Source organism: Panthera tigris, chromosome D2 (genome assembly GCF_018350195.1).
Source record: "Panthera tigris isolate Pti1 chromosome D2, P.tigris_Pti1_mat1.1, whole genome shotgun sequence".
Taxonomy (NCBI): Eukaryota; Metazoa; Chordata; class Mammalia; order Carnivora; family Felidae; genus Panthera; species Panthera tigris.
In genome coordinates, this window is record NC_056670.1 from 34,058,557 (window position 1) to 34,078,973 (window position 20,417).

Here is a 20,417-nt window from a genome sequence, read left to right on the forward strand (position 1 = left end):
CAAAGGATCAGGCAAGAATTTATAAATGTGTAAATTTGGCCTATTGTAATATAATAAGAAATGGCTCAGATCATGATCCCAGGGTCATGGGATCCAGCCCTGTGAAGGACTCTGTGCTGAGCATGGAGCCTGCTTAAAATTCTCTCTTTCCCCTGCTTGTGCGCGCGCTCTCTCTCTCTCTCTCTCTCTCACATTCAAATTTATTTATTTATTTTTAAATGTTTATTTTTGAGAGAGAGAACACGTGCAAGCAGGGGAATGGCAGAGAGAGAGGGAGATAGAAGATAAAAAGTGGGCTCTGCGCTGACAACAGAGAGCCTGATGTAGGGCCCAAACTCATATTTATGTCTGTATATAGACTGATGTCTTGCCTATAGGCTTGTGGGTTAATTTCTGGATTCTCAATTCTTTCCCATTGATCTTTATGTCTTTCCTTTTGCCACTACCACACTGTTTTGATATTGCAGCTGATTATTGCAGAAGTAAGTTTTGAAGTAATGTGACAGAGTGTGAGCCCTCTAACTTTGTTGTTGTCTTTTAAGATTGTTTTGTCTATTTAGGGGGTGCCTGGGTAGCTCAGTCGGGTAAGAGTCCCACTTTGGTTGTGAGATCATGACCTGAGCCGAAATCAAGAGTCACATGCTCAACTGACTAGGCTACCCAGGAGCCGCTAAGATTTTTTATTTTTTAGGTAATCTCTACACCCAACATATGATTAGAACTCACTACCCCGAGATCACACGCTCCACTGACTGAGCCAGCCAGGCCACCCTGCATTTATTTATTAAAAAAATTTTTTTTAATGTTTATTTATTTTTGAGAGACAGAGAGACCAAACATGAGCAGGGGAGGGGCAGGGAGAGAGGGAGACACAGAATCCAAAGCACCCTCCAGGCTCTGAGCTGTCAGCGCAGAGCCTGACGCAGGGCTCGAACTCACAAACTGTGAGATCATGACCTGAGCCCAAGTTGGAAGCTTAACTGACTGAGCCACCCAGGCGCCCCAGGATATTTGTTTTTAAAAGTTCATGCAAATGTGATCAGAATGGTTGTGATCTGACAGCTGTGTGCTGATACTACAGAGAGCTCAAGTCGCTTCTTTGTTTCATTAGCAGCTCATCCTAAATAAGCTGAAACTTAGTATTTTTGTTTTGAGTTTTAATTTTTAAACTTGATTTTTGACGTCAGTACTTGGAGATAAAAAGCAAGGTTTTGGATCCTAATCATAAATGTAGAGACTTTCCTATTCTTATGTTCCAGAACATTTTTTTCCAAAATACACTTTGAAAGTATTCCTTATTATTTCACTAGACTGTGTTTAATTTACATTTCAGACCATATTTAGTTAAGTGTTTTTTATATTTGAACTGTGTAAAAATAAATTTTCTGGGAACAGTTGGGTACTATGCAAATGAATAAATATATATTTATTAGTCTCTTACACTGTGAAAACAAGTTAACTATCAAAATTTTTTGGATAGAATTTGTTTTCTGATTCTAATTTTTAAAAAAAATATCTGGCCTTGAGGCACCTGGGTGGCTTAGTCAGTTAAGTGTCCTGCTCTTGATTTCGGCTCAGGTCATGATCTCATGGTTTGGGAGTTTGATCCCCAAGTAGGTCTCTGCGCTGACAGTGTGGAGCCTGCTTGGAATTCTCTGTCTCTCTCTGCTCTTCCCTTGTGCTCTCTTTCTCTCAAAATAAATAAATAAACTTAAAAAGAGGTATCTGGGGGGTGCCTGGGTAGCTCAGTTGGTTGAGCATCCAACTTTGGCTCAGGTCATCATCTCACAGTTTGTGAGTTGGAGCCCCACGTCAGGCTGTGTGCTGACGGCTCAGAGCCTGGAGCCCACTTTGTGTCTCCCTGTCTCTCTGCCCTTCCCTTGCTCATGCTCTGTATCTCTCTCTTTCAAAAATAAGTAAACATTAAAAAAAGAAAAAGTATCTGGCCTTTTGAATAAAAAATACTTATCAATGTACAACTACTGCTAGTTAAAAAGTAAACTAGTACTAAAGGTTTATTGTTTTTAAGTTCATTTATTTATTTTGAGAGAGAGAGTGCAAGCAGAGGAGGGACGGAGAGGGAGGGAGAGAGAGAATCCCAAGCAGGTTCTGTGCTTTCAGCATGGAGCCCAACGAGGGACTTGGTCCCATGAACTGAGACCATGACCCAAGCCCAAATCCAGAGTTGGACACTCAACCAACTGAGCCACCCAAATGCCCTAGTACTGAAAATTTTTAAGGAATAATGTTAGTCCTTTGCTGCATCTTCCACCTCTCCCCTTGCTTTTACCCTATATCCCAAAAGTGCTATTTTTCCAAAAGAAACCATTTCTAATTCTTAGCTGTTCTTTCCTGGTATCCAATTGTTTCTAAATAATACACTAATATTGCTGTATGTGATTTTTATAAGGCTGGTTGATTGGAGAGGCAAAGAATAAATGCTCCTTTAGTGTAGGGAAAGGATACAAGAACACGATTGCATTAGGAGGGTTTCCTGAACAGAGGACACAACACTCCGTGTGGAGGGGCACATTTGATCTTCAAGTTCCTGTGGGAGGATATAACCTAATCATGTTCATGAATGATAGTGGAAAGGATTTCCTCTGGCCTTCTGAGAACTTTGCTTTTGCCATTTTTTACCAGGAATTTTTATAATTTCTTGGTGTTTAATTGTTGAAGAGTCTCTGGTTACTTATCTCATTGTTGTCCAGGTTCTAGTAACTGTTAAAAACTGCTGTACATTCCTGAATGTTTACTGTGAGAGTAGGCGAATTGAAGGTTAATTTCTCATGCATACAATCTGACTAGCAATCCCAAGCTTAGGGTCTGTTTGAGGTCTGTATTACTAGGTATTTCTTAGGTTTGTCAGTTTTTATTTATTTATTAAAAAAAATTTTAAAAATTTTATTTATTCTTAAGCACTACCCCCCACCGTAGGGCTTGAACTCATGACCGCAAGATCAAGATTCACATGCTCCATCTACCAGCGGAGTCAGCCAGGAGCTCTTTGGGTTTGCCAGTTTTAGATATGTATTGACTCCCTATTGTGATAGCTAAGGATTTAGCTCTCTTTCACCTGTTACCGTTTCCTCTTCATCTTCCCCATGTTATTAAATTATGTTAAAAGCCAATAATCATTGTGAACAAAATTGTGGACTATGGTTACTTATAAAACTTTTTGTTTTTCTTCCAGTGACTTATTATATCCTGTATTCATTTGTACCATTTTCTATACACTTACTGAAAATTTCAAACCACTGTTAAATCTGTCATTTGCCTACTAACCTCTTCCCTTCTCCTCCCCCTCTGCCTCCTCATTTCTTAAAAATCAGTAAGGGGATGCCTAGGTGGCTCAGTCAGTTAAGTGTCTGACTTCAGCTCAGGTCATGATCTCATGGCTTGTAAGTTTGAGCCCCGTGTTGGGCTCTGTCTCTCTCTCTCTCAAAAAATAAATAAACATTAAAAAAAAAATTAAAAAAAAATCTAACTCTGTCAACATCTTTTTCTCTGGTGACCTCCTTTCTAGAGTTCTCCATCTTTGTGCTCAAAATGAACAGGTTGTGCTGTTAGACTTTTTTTTGTTTTTAAATTTATTTATTTATTTTCAGAGAGAGGGAGAAAGCGAGAATGAGCAGGGGAGGGGCAGAGAAAGACAGAGGGAGAAAGCGAGAATGAGCAGAGGAGGGGCAGAGAGAGACAGAGGGAGAAAGCGAGAATGAGCAGGGGAGGGGCAGAGAGAGACAGAGGGAGAGAGAGAATCCCAAGTAGGCTCCACGCTGTCATGCCAGATCCTGATGCGGGGCTCAACCTCAGGAACCTTGAGATTAGCTCAGGAACCTGACCTGAAACCAAGAGTTTCCATTTACTCAGAGTCAGGCACTCCACTGACTGAGCCATTCAGGCGTGCCCCCACCCTTTAAAACAGCAGTTTGCCTTGAACTTCCCTCTGACTTTCTCCTGTTTCAGATTTCTTGTTTCCCATACCTTATATATGCTTAATTGGTTTTGTGTGTGTTTGTGTGTGTGTGTGTATAGCATAGCCTCAGTAGCTTCCTAAGAGAAAGAGTGCATGAGTACATGTAATTTTAATCTTTGCATATGTGTGACGATCTTTAAAAAATTTTTTCCTTTGCACCTGTTGGTTGGTTAATAGGGTTTTTTTTTTTGTTTTTGCTTTTGTTTTTGGTTTTTTTTGCAAATTTGAAGGCATGTGCCATTGTCTGCTCTACATCAAATGCATCTCCTTCTTTTGTAGATCACTAGTCTTTTTCTCTGTGAAAGCTTTTAGTGTTTTTGTTGTTGTTACTGCTGTTAGTAAATTATTATTATGTAATATTCTGTTGTGTTACGGATGTAGTCTTTTTCTCCTCTCTAAACATATTAATTAGAGATGGTTTTGTTTGTTTTATGAAGGTTTCTCTTCTGTTTCCTGCTTTATCTCTGTTTTCTGTGGATTACTCTTATTGTTTACTGTGGCCTTCACAATGGAGACTTTCTTTCAATATTAGTTGATTTTTGGCTCTCTGTTCATATTAAATGGTAAGACATTAAAAACCTCTTTCCATTGATTTGTATAGGAAGAAGAAAAAATACAAAAGGATATGTTCTAAGCTCTAACAGTTGTGGGAGGGTAGGTTGGCTAGGGTAGGTACTTTTTTTTCAACATTCTGTACAGTTTAAGATTTGTATAACAATTTTGAATTGCTTTTATAATTTTTTAAAAAAGCTTTGATAAAATTATCTATTGCTATGTAACATGTTACCCCCAAACTTGGTTGCTTAAAGTAACAAACAAGTTTAGCATCTATCATGGTTTATGAGGGTCAGGAATTTGAGAGTGTGGCATAGCTGAGTCATTCTAGCTTAGGGTCTCTGGTCAAGTTGTAGTCAGTCTCTTGGCCATGGTGGCATTCATTTCAGGGCTCAACTATGGCTGGAAGATTTGATTCCCAGATGACTCATTATTGGCTGTCCTCACTTTCTTAAAACCTTCTTTTTTTCTTAAAGTTTATTTTGACAGAGAGAGAGAGAGAGTTAGTGAGTGAGCATGAGTGGAGGAGGGGGTTGGTGCAGAGAGAGAGGGAGAGAGAATATCAAGCAGGTCCCATGCTATTAGCAAGGAGCCAGTGTGGAGTCCTACCTGGGCTCGAACCCATGAACTGTGAGATTGTGACCTGAGCTGAAACCAAGAATTGGATGCTCAACCAACTGAGCCACCCAGATGGCCCTCTTAAAAGCTTTTGAACTGAGGATATCAGTTTCTCATCTCATGGACCAACACATGGTAGCTGTTTGCTCTCTTACTAGTGACTTGAGAGAGGCAATCATTTTCCCTAGATGGAAACTGTAGTCTTTTTTTATAACTTAATCTTAGAAAGTGACATGCTATCATTTTTGCCATATACTGTTGATCATACACACCAAGCCTGGTATAATGAGGGAGGGCACTACACGTGGATGTAAAAAGCAGGAGGCAGGGATTACTGGTGGGGGACCAGAGTGTACACTTTGGTAGCTTCCAAGATGGCTCCCAGTGATCCCTTCCTCCTGGTATTCCATTGAGTAGTCTCATCCCAACTGTACTAGGACTGATCTATATAAGGAATGGAATACAGTAGGAGTGTTGGTATGCTACAGATTAGGTTGTAAAAGACTGTGGTTTCCATATTGAGTGTTCTCTCACTTGTTTGTACACACACCTCTTTCTTTCTTTTGGATTACTAATTCTGGGGGGGAGCTAGCTGCCATCTCTTGATATTCAGGCACCCTATGGAGTGGGAGATAAGAGGCCTTTGCTCTACAGCCTTTGAGGAACCGAGACTTGCCAGCAACCATGTACATGAGCTTAGAAGTACATGATGGAGAAGTGGATTCTCCATCCTCTGTTGAACCCTGAGTTTACTGCAGCTTTGGCTGACAGCTTGATTGTAACCTCATGAGAGACCTTGAGCCAGAATCAGTTAGCTAAGCCACTCCTGGGTTCCTGACCCTTAAAACCTGTGTGGGATAATGAGTGTTGTTTTAATCTGACAAGTTTTGGGTGAATTTGTTACATAGCTGAAGAACACTAATAAGTAAAGCAAAAAAAAATTTTTTTCACACACACACACACACACACACACACACACACACCATACACATTCAAAACCTCATTGGAAGGTTGGTATGCATAGGTTGGGCTTGTTGAGTAATGGAACTTTATTGTGGCTTGATTATATTAAAAGCCTGTTTTTATGGGCTGACTCCTAATATTGGTATCTGGAAGTCTATTCTCTGAGTCTGTTTAGTTTTTTTACAGAAAAGTCTTTGAAGCCTGGTTGCTTTATTCTTAGAGCTGGACAGGGTAAGGGGGCTAAAGTTACCATAATTAAGTAGGTGGTTTGATCTGTCCCTTCCTATTTGTCCAGTTTTGCCTGTTGTCTCTCATTTCAGAGATGCTTCTGTTTGGTTTCTTCAGACAATAAATCTAATTTATTTTAGGAATTGTAACTTGTCATGGTGAGATGGTAGTCAGTTTCCCTACTTTTAGCTCCATGCCTTATCCATTTCCTCTGAGACTTAGGGCTTCTGCTAGTAGCCTTGGCTTGCCTATCATAATGTAGCCTTTTTCTGTTGCAGTTGAGATTTGTTTTTCCAGCTCTGGTAAGTTCTTCATTCGCTCTTTTCTTTTCTTTTCTTTTCTTTTCTTTTCTTTTCTTTTCTTTTCTTTTCTTTCTTTTCTTTCTTTCTTTCTTTCTTTCTTTCTTTCTTTCTTTCTTTCTTTCTTTCTTTCTTTCTTTCTTTCTTTCTTTCTTTCTGATTTTATTTTTTTAAGTAATCTCTATAACCAACCTGGGGCTTGAACTCACAGCCCTGAGATCGAGTTACATGCTCTATTTACTGAGCCAGCCAGGTGTCTCTCCCTCTCCTTTAAAAAAAAAAAAAAATTATCATTTTTTTTTAAGATTTTAATTTTATTTATTTATTTTTAAAGTTTATTTTGAGAGAAAAAGAGAGTACTTGTGCACAAATGGGAAAGGGGCAGAAAGAGAGGTAGAGAGGGAATCCCAAGCAGGCTCTGTGCTGTTAGTGCAGAGCTCCGACTCAGCGCTCAGACTCACGACCTGTCAGATCATGACCTGAGCCCAAATCAAGATTTGGATGCTTAACCAGTTGAGCCACCCAGCAATTGGTGGGTAAATAAATGATTATCTTACTTTTTTCTAGGTTCAAATCTTTTGTTGATTCCTGGCTTTATTTTTTAAGTATTTAATAATTTATATAATTTATGTGATGATCTTATAATTTCTCAAACAAGCAGTGTTTAGAATAAAAGAGAGGGTTTTTTTTCTTTAATTTATAATTTCCTTTGATTTTCTTGGCTCTCATTTATTTATTCTCTTCCGCTTTTTAATCTCTTACTTGAAAGGATGCTAAATTTTTTTTTTTGTACTAGGTTTATAATTAAATATACATAGTATAAACCTTGCATGCAGGGTTTATAAACATTGATGGAGAGAGACAATTCGGAAAAGTATCTTTGTAAATCTGTTATATATACAGTAAACTCTTTGTATAAAGGAACTACATTATGTTTTTGCTATATGATAGTATAGCGATGGATACATGTTAGGTACTTGGGAGATAGCATCTGACTGAAAATTTTTTTTTTATGGAAAGTCCTTTTTAAAGTGGGATTTTAGGGGCCCCTGGATAGCTCAGTTGGTTGAGCATCTGCCTCTTGATTTCGGCTCATGTTATGATCCCAGGGTCATAGGATTGTGCTCTGAGTTGGGCTCCACAGCTGAGCATGGAGCCTGCTTAAGATTCTCTCTCTATATATAAAATAAAAAAATTGAATTAAATTAAAAAATAAAGTGAGATTTTAAGTGTTCAGTGTTTAAAATGTGAGAATTGATACTTTCCTTTTTTGTCTTTAGATACATATTTTTTCTTTTTTTTTAAGTTTATTTATTTATTTTGGGGGGGGGGTTAGGGGCAGAGAGAGAGAGAGAGAGAGAGAGAGAGAGAATCCCAAGCAGGCTCCTTGCTGTCAGCACAGAGCCCAATGTGGGGATTGATCTCACGAATTGTGAGATCATGACCTAAGTCAAAATCAAGTCTTTTGCTCAAACAACTGAGTCGCCACTGAGACGACTGGGTGCCACTCAGAACAGGTTTTTAAAGAATCAGAGCCATCATATGCTAATAGTCTTGACACACTGGACTGATGCACCACAAAGAGTGGAATGTAAAGAAGGGCCATGGAAGATCCATCTGAAAAACATTCAAGAATATATGAGAAAAAAGAATATAATAAATTTTAAGAATTGTTATCTGATAAAGATAACATTTATTCAGCATGTATTAGATGTATACGGTATCAGTTTAGTCCTCTTGGCAACTTTATGAGGTAGGTATCTCATAAAGAATAAGTTAGATCTTAAGAAATTTGTTGATGTCCAAAAAGCATCAATCATTGAGCAGAGATTTGAAATATAGATTTGTTTTAATTGTAACATTTGTATTATTTATTTTCTGCGAACTTACTATGGAAGTATTAATTTGAAATTAATTATATGTCCAGACTTTGGCGTAAATTATGGTAGATACGTAAAGGTTTATAAACTTAGTGAAATTGTGTTTTCCTTCAATTATAGGTATAGTGTAGGTGAGAAAAAATGTGTGTAATTTGCTCTAAAAATTGTTAATATTTAGTTTTAATTGGTACATTAGTAGATGAATAAATCCTGTATGAGAGATTGAAACACTCAACAGTTCTTCTTGACTAAGTTTTCAAAACAATACACTTCTTGTATTGATAGTTTCCAGGATAGAAGAAGCATTGGCACTATTCAGAAGTGTCAATTAGATAATTATTTGATATTTAAAAATTAAACTTCTTCTAGAATATACTAGTTTGTTTAAAGATTGTGAAAGCCAGGGGCGCCTGGGTGGCTCAGTTGGTTAAGCGGCCGACTTTGGCTCAGGTCATGATCTCACGGTCCGCGAGTTCGAGCCCCGCGTCGGGCTCTGTGCTGACAGCTCAGAGCCTGGAGCCCGTTTCAGATTCTGTGTCTCCCTCTCTCTCTGCCCCTGCCCTGTTCATGCTCTCTCTATGTCTCAAAAATAAATAAACATTAAAAAAAAAAAAAAAAAGATTGTGAAAGCCAGTTTTTTCCTGGAGTAAGAAAAATGTAGGATCTTTATCTAATTGAAAGAATTAAGTTAGTCAATTTTGATGTGTCCAATTTGTCAAAATGTAGTAACTGAAAATACATAGGAAAACTTGAAACAAAGTAGGCTGTTGAAAATAATCTTTTCTAGCATATTGAAGAGTTACAGTGGGTATGAGGAGAGATAAAATGTGGAATGTATAATAACTGCCAGATGAGTGTTGATCTAATTATGGAGAGTAAAGGAAGAGGTTTATACAAAACAAAGTGGAGGAATATATGACAGGTTTGTTTTGATTTTTCCTGACACTAGGTAAATACTATAGAAGTAAAGGTATGAAGAGAATTAATGTCATGGTAATCGGGAAGTAAAAATCCTCATTAGAAATGAAAATAGTTTTAAGAAAGGAAGCTAGAGTAGTTGAGGAAATATATTTTTCTTATGAATCCAAATCTATAATAATGTAATCATACAAACCTTAGGTAAGTCTTGATTAACGTAAGCATGCATGAAAGACATTACTTAATGTTTACTCCAAAAATACTCAAAGTAATAATAGTTGGTTGTAAATTTCAGTGCTGATTATTCAATACCAAAAATTTACAGCTGGATTATTTGTATAAATCAAGATGAATTATTTCTGTAAATAAATATATATTAGTTTGAAGTAAAACAATATTTGGAGTATCAAGTGATACTCCATATATAAGGTTAAAAGGCTATAATTGTTTTGTTTCATTATTAATTTTTTAAAAAAAATTTAAAAATGTTTATTTTTGAGAGAGAGAGAGAGGGAAACACAGAATCTGAAACAGGCTCCAGCTGAAATTGCACACTTAACTGACTGAACCACCCAGGTGCCCCTATAGTTAATTCTTTATAAAGCTATTTTTCAATATTTTCTTCTCCATGTTTTAACATTATGGTTTGTATATTTAGGTCTTCAATTGACTTGAATAGATTTCTGTATATGATGTGAAGTGGGGATTCAGTTAAATTTTTTTTTTTCCTCAAGTGAAATCAAGTATTCTATCACTGTATTGTGATAGTCCCAATCTTTACCCATTGATCTGCAATGCCAATTTTTATTTGTCTATAGCTTGGTTTCTAGGTTTTCCATCCTTTTCTGCTTGTCTGTTTGTCCTTGAACTAATGCAGCTTTATTTTTATTTTGTTACAAAACTTTATAATAAATCTTGATGTTTGATAGGACAAGTCCCTACACTTTGTTCTTATTCAAGAATTTTCTTAATCTTGGCTCTTTCCTTTTGTGCATAAATTTTAGAATGAGTTTGTCAAGTACTTAAAAAATTCTTTTTGGGGTTTTTGTTTAGGATTGCATTGCATTTTTAGATTAATTTGGAAAAATGAGATCTTTACCATATAAGTTTTTCTATTTATGCATATATATTTCTATTTTTCTTCTAGCTATTTTGTATATTTTAGTAACATGTAGTCTCTAAGTACATTAAATACAGGATTACAAAATGGTTAGGTTTTTTTTTGTTTTGTTTTGTTTAAAAAAATTTTTTTTTAATTTTTTAAATGTTTTTATTTATTTTTGAGACAGAGAGAGGACACAGAACATGAGCAGGAGAGAGAGGGAGACACAGAATCCAAAGCAGGCTCCAGGCTCTGAGCTGTCAGCACAGAGCCTGACGCGGGGCTTGAACTCACGGACTGTGAGATCATGACCTGAATTGAAGTCGGTTGCTTAACCAACTGAGCTACCCAGGTGCCCCTGTTTTGTTTTAGACTTCCACATCTTACGGTAGTGATCATTGCTAAGTTTGTTAGGTTCAAAAATTATAAAAATAATTGTGTTTGGGGAAAAACGCAAACCATGCAGAAGTGATTAAAAGAAAAATCTGGGGCAAATTATTATCTCTACAGCAATACTGTCCATTAGAATTTTCTGTGATGATGGAAATGTTGTATGTCTGTACTGTTCAATATGGTAACCATTAGTCACATTTAGTTTTGAACATTTGAAGTGTGGTTAGTGCAACTGATGAATTGAATTTTAAAATTTTATTTGATTTTAACTAAGTTTTTAAAAATTTGTTGTTTTTAGTAATCTGTACACCCAACTTGGGAGTCGAGCCCACGATCCCGAGATCAAGAGTCATACTCTCTTCTGATATAGTCAGCCAGGCACCTCTAATTAATTAAATTCAAATAGTGATATGTGGTTAGTTGTTACAATATTAATGCAGCTTAGGTCTTACTGCAGTATTGTACAGTTTTCTTCTAGGTGTACATTTTTGGTGAGGTTTATCCTGGGTATTTTATTTTATTTTATTTTTATTAAAAATTTTTTTTTTAACATTTATTTATTTTTGAGAGGGTGGGAGACACAATCCGAAGCAGGCTCCAGGCTCTGAGCTGTCAGCACAGAGCCTGATGCAGGGCTCGAACTCACGGACTGTGAGATCATGACCTGAGCCGAAGTCAGACTCTTAACCGACTGAGCCACCCGGGTGACTCCCTAGGTATTTTAAAAGTAAAGTTATTGCTATTGTGAGTAGAATATTTTTTCAGTAACATTTTTTCGATTATTGCTGGTATTTGGAAATGCTCCTGAATTTTGTGTATTTTCTTTAACTTGGTTACCTTGTTACCTGCATTAAAAGAAAGATGGTCCTTGGCTCTTCTGATTCTCTCTTTCAGAATTCCAGATTCTTAGATTTTGGGATAAAGCAGCATTAGGGATGTTGTTGAGGGATGGTGGTGTTGAGGGATGGTGACCTGATCATGCAGTTTGGAGAAAGTTCAATAATATTTTACTGTTATAAAGGTAAGTTTAATGATTGATTAATGAAGGGGGCAAAGGAGTCAGGGATGACATTCCAACTTTTGGTTTTGGTGGTATTTACGATTGAGTTAGGGAATATGAGAGAATGACATGTTAGAGGGAGTGGATAGATTGAGTTCAGTTTTGTTCATGCATGAGATGCATATGTGATATTCAGGTGGATTCGATTTATGTTTCTGGTGGGTAGAGGATTCATGGCTGGAGGGAAGTATAATAAATAAGCATTATACTTAATTTTACCTTGATATAATGACATTCAATGAAGGTTAGCTGTTATTATACTATTATCAACATCATCATCATCATCATCATCATCACCACCAAAATTATTAAATAGGTGGTATTTAAAGCAACCAATGGGGCACCTGGCTGGCTCAGTCAAAAGAGTGTATGACTCTTGATTTGGGGGTCATGAGTTTGAGTCCCACATTGGGCATAGAGATTATATATGTATGTAGGTGCATACATATGTATAAATAAAAAATAAAAAAAATAAAAGCAACCAATAGATAAGCCTTTCAGAGAAAGGGTAAAAGTGAAGGCAGCAGGTTGGAAGATAGAACACTGAATAAATGGATAGATGAAGAAGAATTGATTATGGAAGGGGCTGAAGAAGAAATAGTGAGTTTTTAGCAGAACTAAAACAGGGTCTCATGAAGTACAGTGAGTTTGTATGACAGAGTGGTTAATAGTATCACACGTAAGTGAGATGCCTAGTAACATAAAATCTACAAGAATTTAGTGGATTTGATAATAGGATGTCAGCAGTGACCTCAGGTAGGTAAATCAGGGTGGAATGATAAGGGCCAGAAGTCAAATCGAAGAGTGTAAGAAATAAATGACAGGTGTGATGTAAAGTGGCCCAATTTTGTTGATATGGCCCAGTGGCCAAGCAGTAACATCTTCCAAGTCAAATTTTAAATTTCCTTTAATGAAAATACGTGGCTAGTCATTTTGAATAATTATCAGTGATTTTTAAAAATAAAAACATAAGTGGGGTGCCTAGGTGGCTCAGTCAGTTAAGTGTCTGACTTTGGCTCAGGTTGTGATCTCATGGCTGGTGAGTTCGAGTCCCGTGTTAGGCTCTGTGCTGGCAGCTGCTTTAGATTCTGTCTCCCTCTCTCTCTGCCCCTTGCTGCTGTACTCACTCTCTCTCTCTTTCTCTCTTTCAAAAATAAACAAACATTAAACAAAATTAAAAATAAATAAAAATAAAAACTTAAGCAAAGAAAATTTAATAATATAAAGAGTGTAGTTCTATTTAAGTGTAAATCTAGTTTCTTTTTCTTCAGCCTTCTGTAATTGAGTTTTAATCCTCATTTAGTTTACTAGTGAGAATTTAAAATGTTATTTTCATAAATCTTGTAACTTTTTGCTATTATTTTCATTCTAATCCAGTGGTTTACTTTTTAATCTGTTTCTTGGTAAGCCTCTTAAGACATTGCTGTGGTGATTAACACTTTTGGCCTCTCTTTTTCCTTTCCAACATGTTTTGATATGTTTATTTTTTAATTGCTAGGGGTAATTAAACATGTTTAAAATCTTACCATACCCATACTATCTGATTGATTCTACCAATTCTATAAAATTTTGCATACTACTATTAGGATTCTTTGGACCATGTGGTAGTATTTATAGATTTCTTCAAATTTTACTTAATTCTTAGAAGGCAATCTTAGTTGCAGGCATTTATGGAATAGTTTATTGTTATATTGCTGTGTAAGCAAGTCTTAGCTTGGTGTTGCCTATTTGTGTGATATTGAGTTGGCCATTTCATTTATGACTGGGCTGTCTCTGGACTTGACAGCGTTTTTAAGGACCTTTGTAGGTCTGAAATTTTATGTTATGCTTATCTTCAGGGAAAGCACATTTGAATAAACAATGTTTGTTTCAATCTTAAGGCCCTACCTGTGTTTCATTACTGTTAGTTGCACACTGCTGCTGATCTAGCATATCTTAATAGTTATCTATCATGTATTAATACATTTTATTTATGTGTTCTGATATTTTATTATAAACCTAAATAACAGTGCCATTTTCCCATTGCCCATGATGGGAATGCCATGATGGGATTTTATTCTTTTGTGCTTCCTTTAATAGCTCGGATAGGGTTGAAGGAAAGTACTCCCCCTTGTCCTCTCCTACTTCTTGCCCTCCTCCCTTCTTTCTCTCTTTTCCCTCTTCCTCCTTTCCTTCCTTCTCTCTTTTTTCCTATCCACTTGTCACCTGTTGCTGTCAATATTTATACAATACAAATATTTAAAACAAATTTATTTTAAAAATTTTACACAAGAAAAGTTTGAACTAATCTTCGGAGGCTTAAATGTTCATTGGTTGAAAAATTTAAGTGAAAACTACATCCAGAAGAATATTATGACCCCATTCTAAAGTATTATATCTATTTGTTTTTAATGTGATTTTTCTAGTTTCAAAAGTAAAACATGCTAATTATTTACATTTCGAAAAAGCACAAAGAAGAGAATAAAAATAATCTGTAATGCTATATAACATTTTGGTGTTATGTTTCCAATTCTTTTTGGGAGTATATTGCCATTTTTCCTTTTTTTTTTAACTTAATGCTGACCTGCTCCCAGTGGTGTTATAACTTACTCATTATAAATCTACTACTTTCTGGATAATGTTTGCTTACACTTTTCCTTAAATAATGCTTGCATTGACATCCTTGTACCCAACTGTCTGATGTCTTCTTAATGGAAATTTGTAGTTATGCAATTGTTTCAAAATGTGAACAGTTTCAACTGCTTTCCTTCTCTATTTAAGCTAGATGAATTAGTCATTTTATTGAGGTGCAAGCATTACAGGAAAGGGAAGAGAGGTGGGTATTGCATGTAAATGTGTCGGCACCTCTCATGTATTATCTTATTTGATCCACCTAGCAACATGAGATAGGTAGTTTTATCCTTCTTAGAGAAATTAAATGGCTTGTCTACTTCCAAAAGCTAATTAATGGCTGAATCAGGACAGTAACACAGGTCTTAGACTTGCAATCTAATGTTCTTTCACTTAGAGGTTCTCTGCAGAGGCTAGAGGCAGGATAAAGTCTGTGCTTTCCTGTATTGTCTCCACCTTCCTTATCTTCTGATAGGAGTAGGCACTTGTCTTTATCTTCTGGCAAATTCAGACAGAAAAAAGGTTGAGAACTACCAGTATACCATTTTACTGTCTCTGACTTTCTAGGGACCATGTTTATGTTTGAATTTAAGAAATGAATATAAAAACAGAACATCTATCTAATCATGTCTTTTGGAAACAAAATCCAACTAAAAAATAGGCTGTACTTAGTATCATTTTAGGAAAGACATGGTAGAAAGTAGAGGTATGTACATTTTAGTGAGAACTAGCTCCATTTCATTAGTACGGGTTATGGTCCTGATGGTATATTTACCTTTATATTTATAATTTATACTTTGCCTACTTTCAAAATGAATGGGAGGCATTTGTTAGTTAACACATAACTTTTACAATTATAGGTTTGTACTATTTTTTTGTGTACATTTTAAAGGTGTTTTGGAAAGTTTTTGTTTCCTTAAAAATAACCATCTATATAGAGTTTGGTTGTCCCTCTCTCCTTCTCTCTATGCCCCTCTCCTGCTCACGTGCATGTGTACACTCCTTCTCAAAAAATAAATTAAAAAACTTTAAAAAATATCTATTCATTAAATTGTAATTAACATATAGTTAGTAAAATAACGTAAATGTATTAAAATGTTGAGTAATTATTAAACAAGAAAAAATCTTATTGGAAATGCATCTTTTAATGAGGTGGATGAAGCTAATCTAATTTTTTTCTTTTAGTTCAGCCTTTCTTGGATAAATAATGCTCATTGCTGCAGTTAGACAATGTTCAGCATCAATTTTATTTTCCTTTTTTCTTTTAGAGATGTGAAGAGGTTCAGGATAGGCCCCCCTCAGAATGTGCCACTTTGGCATGTGGATTATTTTGAGCTGAAGACACTTAAAACCCTGTGGGCTCAAGAGGAAGTAGTTTCCTTCCCTAACCACATGGAAGAATCTACACTGAGAGTCTTTCCAAGAATAAGGGTTATTAACAGAGATAAATTTTATCTAAGTGACCCATCTATATGGTAGGGCACACATCTAATTACCAAACATCTCTTATCACCCTTTGAAGTACATTCCTTTCCTTAAAATCCTAGACCCTTACTCCCTCTCCTTAGTTCAGAATGACAGGTATACCTCATTTTGTCTGACCAACTTTGGAATTTCCATGTCTGTGTGGATTCCCCGTACATATACCTATTAAAGTTGATATTCTCCTGTTAATCTGTCAATTTGATTCTTAGTCTGGCTAGAAGGACCTTCAAGGGCACACAGGTTCTTGCTCCCTGAGAAGGGAATGAGGAATTTTTGCTTCCTGACAGGTAGAAGTGCTGAGAAATGTGTTCACATAATTAATTGGATGGAAGTAGACAGAGCTTTGTTTCACCAGCATCACTTAATTGTTTGAGCATCTCTGTCATCAAATGGTCTATCATCAAAAATTATTTTTATTTGTCTATCAGCTGATAATTTGATTAGGTCCTTCAGTTTTTTTGAAAGCAAAGAATTAGAAACCACCTGACTTCCAGTTATGAGAGTCACTAGAGACATGCAGTTCTGGGAAATGCACCAAAAAAGACTTTAGTACGTCTTCTTAAATAGCTAGTAATCATATCTATTAGTGTTTTACTTATAGGTGTATGTTTACCTAAACAGTTTAGGACATGCTGGGGAAAGTTAAATATTGTTAATTTCAATATACCTATGTCAAAAGGATTTAAAAATATTTTTTTAATGTTTATTTATTTTTGAAGGAGAGAGAGTGTGAGTGGGGGGGGGGGCGGGCAGAGAGAGAGGGAGACACAGAATCTGAAGCAGGTTCCAGGCTCTGAGCTGTCAGCACAGAGCCTGACGTGGGGCTTGAACCCACAAATCGCAAGGTCATGACCTGAGCCGAAGTCGGATGCTCAACCGACTGAGATACCTAGGTGCCCCAAAAGGATTTTTTTTTTTTAATAGAATGTTTTTATTGAGTGCTTTAAACATGTTTTAGTCAAAATCATTCATTCAGTTGAAGGCCACTGTCTGCCGTGGAATGATTGGTAAAACTGTTCTTCATTGTCAAACAAATCAGATTTGCTTTCATGATAGAAAAAGTCTGGCTTCAGTTTTCAGTTCGAATAAATGATTTGATTTTTGTTTCTGTGACAACCATGTTCTGATAGTTAATCCTCAGTAGATAAATGGAAGGCAAGGAACCTTGTTTAAAATTATTGCTTGGAAGAAGTAAGTTGACTCTTGGTTTTTTTTTTTTTTTAAATTTATTTTAATGTTTATTCGTGTGTGTGTGTGTGTGTGCGCGCGCGCGCGTGTGTGTGTGTATGTGTGAGAGAGAGAGAGAGAGAGAGAGAGCACGGGGGGTGGGGGGAATGAGTGGGGGAGGGGCAGAGCGAAAGAAAGACACAGAATCCGAAGGAGGCTCCAGGCTCCAAGCTGTCAGCACAGAGCCCAATGCAGGGCTCGAACCCACAAGTCGTGAGATCATGACTTGAGCCTAAGTTGGATGCTTAACTGACTGAGCCACCCAGGCGCCCGAAAAGATAAACTTTTTAAAGAAAACTGTAATCAACTTGTGTCCTATTCTATAATATACCTGAAAATAGAACATCCTACGACAGATAGTTCCCCATTGATAATTTGTGGCTTCATTCTTTACAGAAATAATGTATAAAACAGGAATTCCTGTGGGCAGTTTATGGTACTTTACTTACAGAGGCTTTGAAGATAAAAATATTATGAACCATTTCTTGTTTAGCACTTCAGAGGTTTTTATACCCCAGCCAATGTAGTACAGTTCTATTTAGGATGTGTGAGAGGTTTGCCATTCTTTTCATAAAGTGGGTAAAGGGACTTGTGAAAGGGGAGGCAAGAAAGGAGACTCTACATGCATGACCTTTCCACTTAAACCCCTGACCCATTGTCAGGCAGCTTAGTTTTAGGAAAGAATTGAACGCAAGTGGGAATTGAAGACCTGGGAATTGCCATCCAATGTTTATTTTTTTCTGTATACTCCTCAGAAACAGTTACCTTTAGCAGTACAAATTATATGGTAATTTGAAAGATAAATGTTCTAATATTTATCGCAACTTCTGTTTTATAGACAGGGAAAGTGAGACTTAAATAAATGAAATGATTGCCTATGGTCATTAAGCTAATAAATAACAATTTATTTTTCCTCCTGTGTCATGCCACCTAGGACATAGTCTGGTGCATAGATGTTTACTGTATATTTAATGAATGAATAACTGCTTATTGTTTTGTGAACTTCTAAATACTTATTGTAGTAATTTCTTGAATTTTGAACTACTAGAGGCATGTAACATTGCAGATTATTCACTACAGAAGAATATTGAAGATACCTTGTGTTGTCAAAGGTCAGGTTGATCCTACTTCAGTTCTTTGGATGGTGTCTGTGGCAGTGACTAATAGAACAACAAAGAACTTAGGTATTTTTCAATGTTTTATCAATGAAGACAGAGGACTGTAACAGTGTAGTAGTGCTTATTTGATAGGAGTTAACTCATTGTATGTTGATACCACAGTCAGATGTCCATGAGGCAAAGGTACTTATATGTTTATATGGTGTATTTTTTTGTTTCTGTGTTACAGGTATTCTCTTAAACCAAATGACCAAATCTTGGCTGAAGACAAACACAAGGAATTGTAAGTACATTAAACCCTAGGTGGTACATAGTTTATTCCTCTATGGAGGTGTATGTAAACAATCTGAGTTTTCAAATGATATAAAATATAAAGATGTAATTAACACTATTACCTTAATACTAGTAAGATTAGGATAATTTACATTACATAAGATTAACATAGGAAATAATTGTTTCTGCATGCGTGTTAAAACATGTAGTATTGCATCATCTAGACTAAGGGCATATTGGGAAATATATAATTTCATTTTCTTTCCCCAGATAAAATATTAAAGTGTTGTTAATTTTACTCAATTGACTTCCCCAACCTCATTATTAAGATGACAAAATGTAATTTTGTTTCTTTTGTTTCTTTATGAAAAGGTAAGTGGCTAGTATTGATTGGCATAAGGAAAAACACTTTAAAGTTTGGTATATGAACAAAATTTTGTTCCTTTTTAAAATTTTAATGTTCTTAGGGTTCTTTCAGGTAAAAATAACTTGAACATATGATTCTGGGATATCTCCATTGCTATTTTTCTGCTCTGTTATAGTATAGTATAGTATAGTATAGTATAGTATAGTATAGTATAGAATAGTATAGTATAGTATAGTATAGTATAGTATAGTATAGTATAGTATAGTATAGTTCCTCACAGGAACTTTGAGGTTTTTAGTTAAAAATGATAGGTTTGGGAATTTTAAAGGAGTGTCATTGTCCAAAGGAGACAGCTATAAAATAATTTATATGCTTCTATTTTCTACTTAGTCTACTTTATTTTTCCCATTGTACCATAAGAAAGTTCTGATAGCCTTAATTATTATGCAAACACTTAATGTCAAATAATACTGTGGAATTAAAAATTCGAGGAATCTGTGGCTGGCTATACACCTTCAGGTCGGACTACACTTATTCTAGATATCCTTATTAAGGTTCTATCCTTTAATAAATATACTCATGAATTTTACAAACTTCCATCAGGATTTTCCTGATGTTTGACACTCCCTAATGTTAAAGATATTTTAACTTCTAACTCAGGTCCCTTATGGTTTAATTTAATGCAATCTTTAATTTGTATATATCTGTATGAAGAATAATTTTTTGTAGATAGAGTCCTTCAAGACTATTATTTTTAGACTCAGCATCAGGAATATAGTCATTGATACTGTAATAGCATTATGTGGTGACAGATGGTAGTTACACTTGTGAGCATAGCATAGCATGTAGAGATACCATAGCTATACTATGTCGTATAGCTGAAACTAATGTGAAGCTTTGTGTCACCTATATGCAGATAAAAAGTACACACACAAAATATTTTTTTCTCAAGGTTATATAGTGATTTTTCAAAACAATTTTATTGTATTTTTTAATGTTTGTTTTTGAGAGACAGAGACACAGAGTATGAGTGGAGAAGGGGCAGAGAGAGAGAGAGGGAGACACAGAATCCAAAGCAGTCTCCAGGCTCTGAGCTGTCAGCACAGAGGCTGATTCGGGCCTGACTCACCAACTGACTTAGCCCCCCAACCACCCCAAGGTATAGCATTTTAAATATCATGGGTATTTTTATGGCCCCTTAATCAGGGGCCATTTTCTTTCATGTCTTTGAAATTACAGAACTTTGATTCTAGAAATGAGCCCTAGAACTAATATCCATTTTTTTTTTGTAATGAATTAGGAGGGATTTATATGATAAATGACTTGCTGATAAATGACTTATACT

General features: G+C 35.9%; 1 protein-coding gene across 8 annotated transcripts in view; it reads left to right on the top strand.

The window, feature by feature from the left end:
• ADK (adenosine kinase) overlaps window positions 1-20,417 on the top strand; it is a 517,527-nt gene that overhangs the window by 45,504 nt on the left and 451,606 nt on the right. For 7 of the 8 annotated variants that reach the window (XM_007095644.3, XM_007095645.3, XM_042961034.1 and 4 more), the window contains one exon: window positions 18,662-18,715. In XM_007095644.3, the coding sequence (XP_007095706.1) occupies window positions 18,662-18,715 (54 nt within the window). Of the gene's footprint in view, window positions 1-8,187; window positions 8,393-18,661; window positions 18,716-20,417 lie in introns of those variants that run through there. The other variant, XM_042961038.1, reaches the window with a different exon arrangement.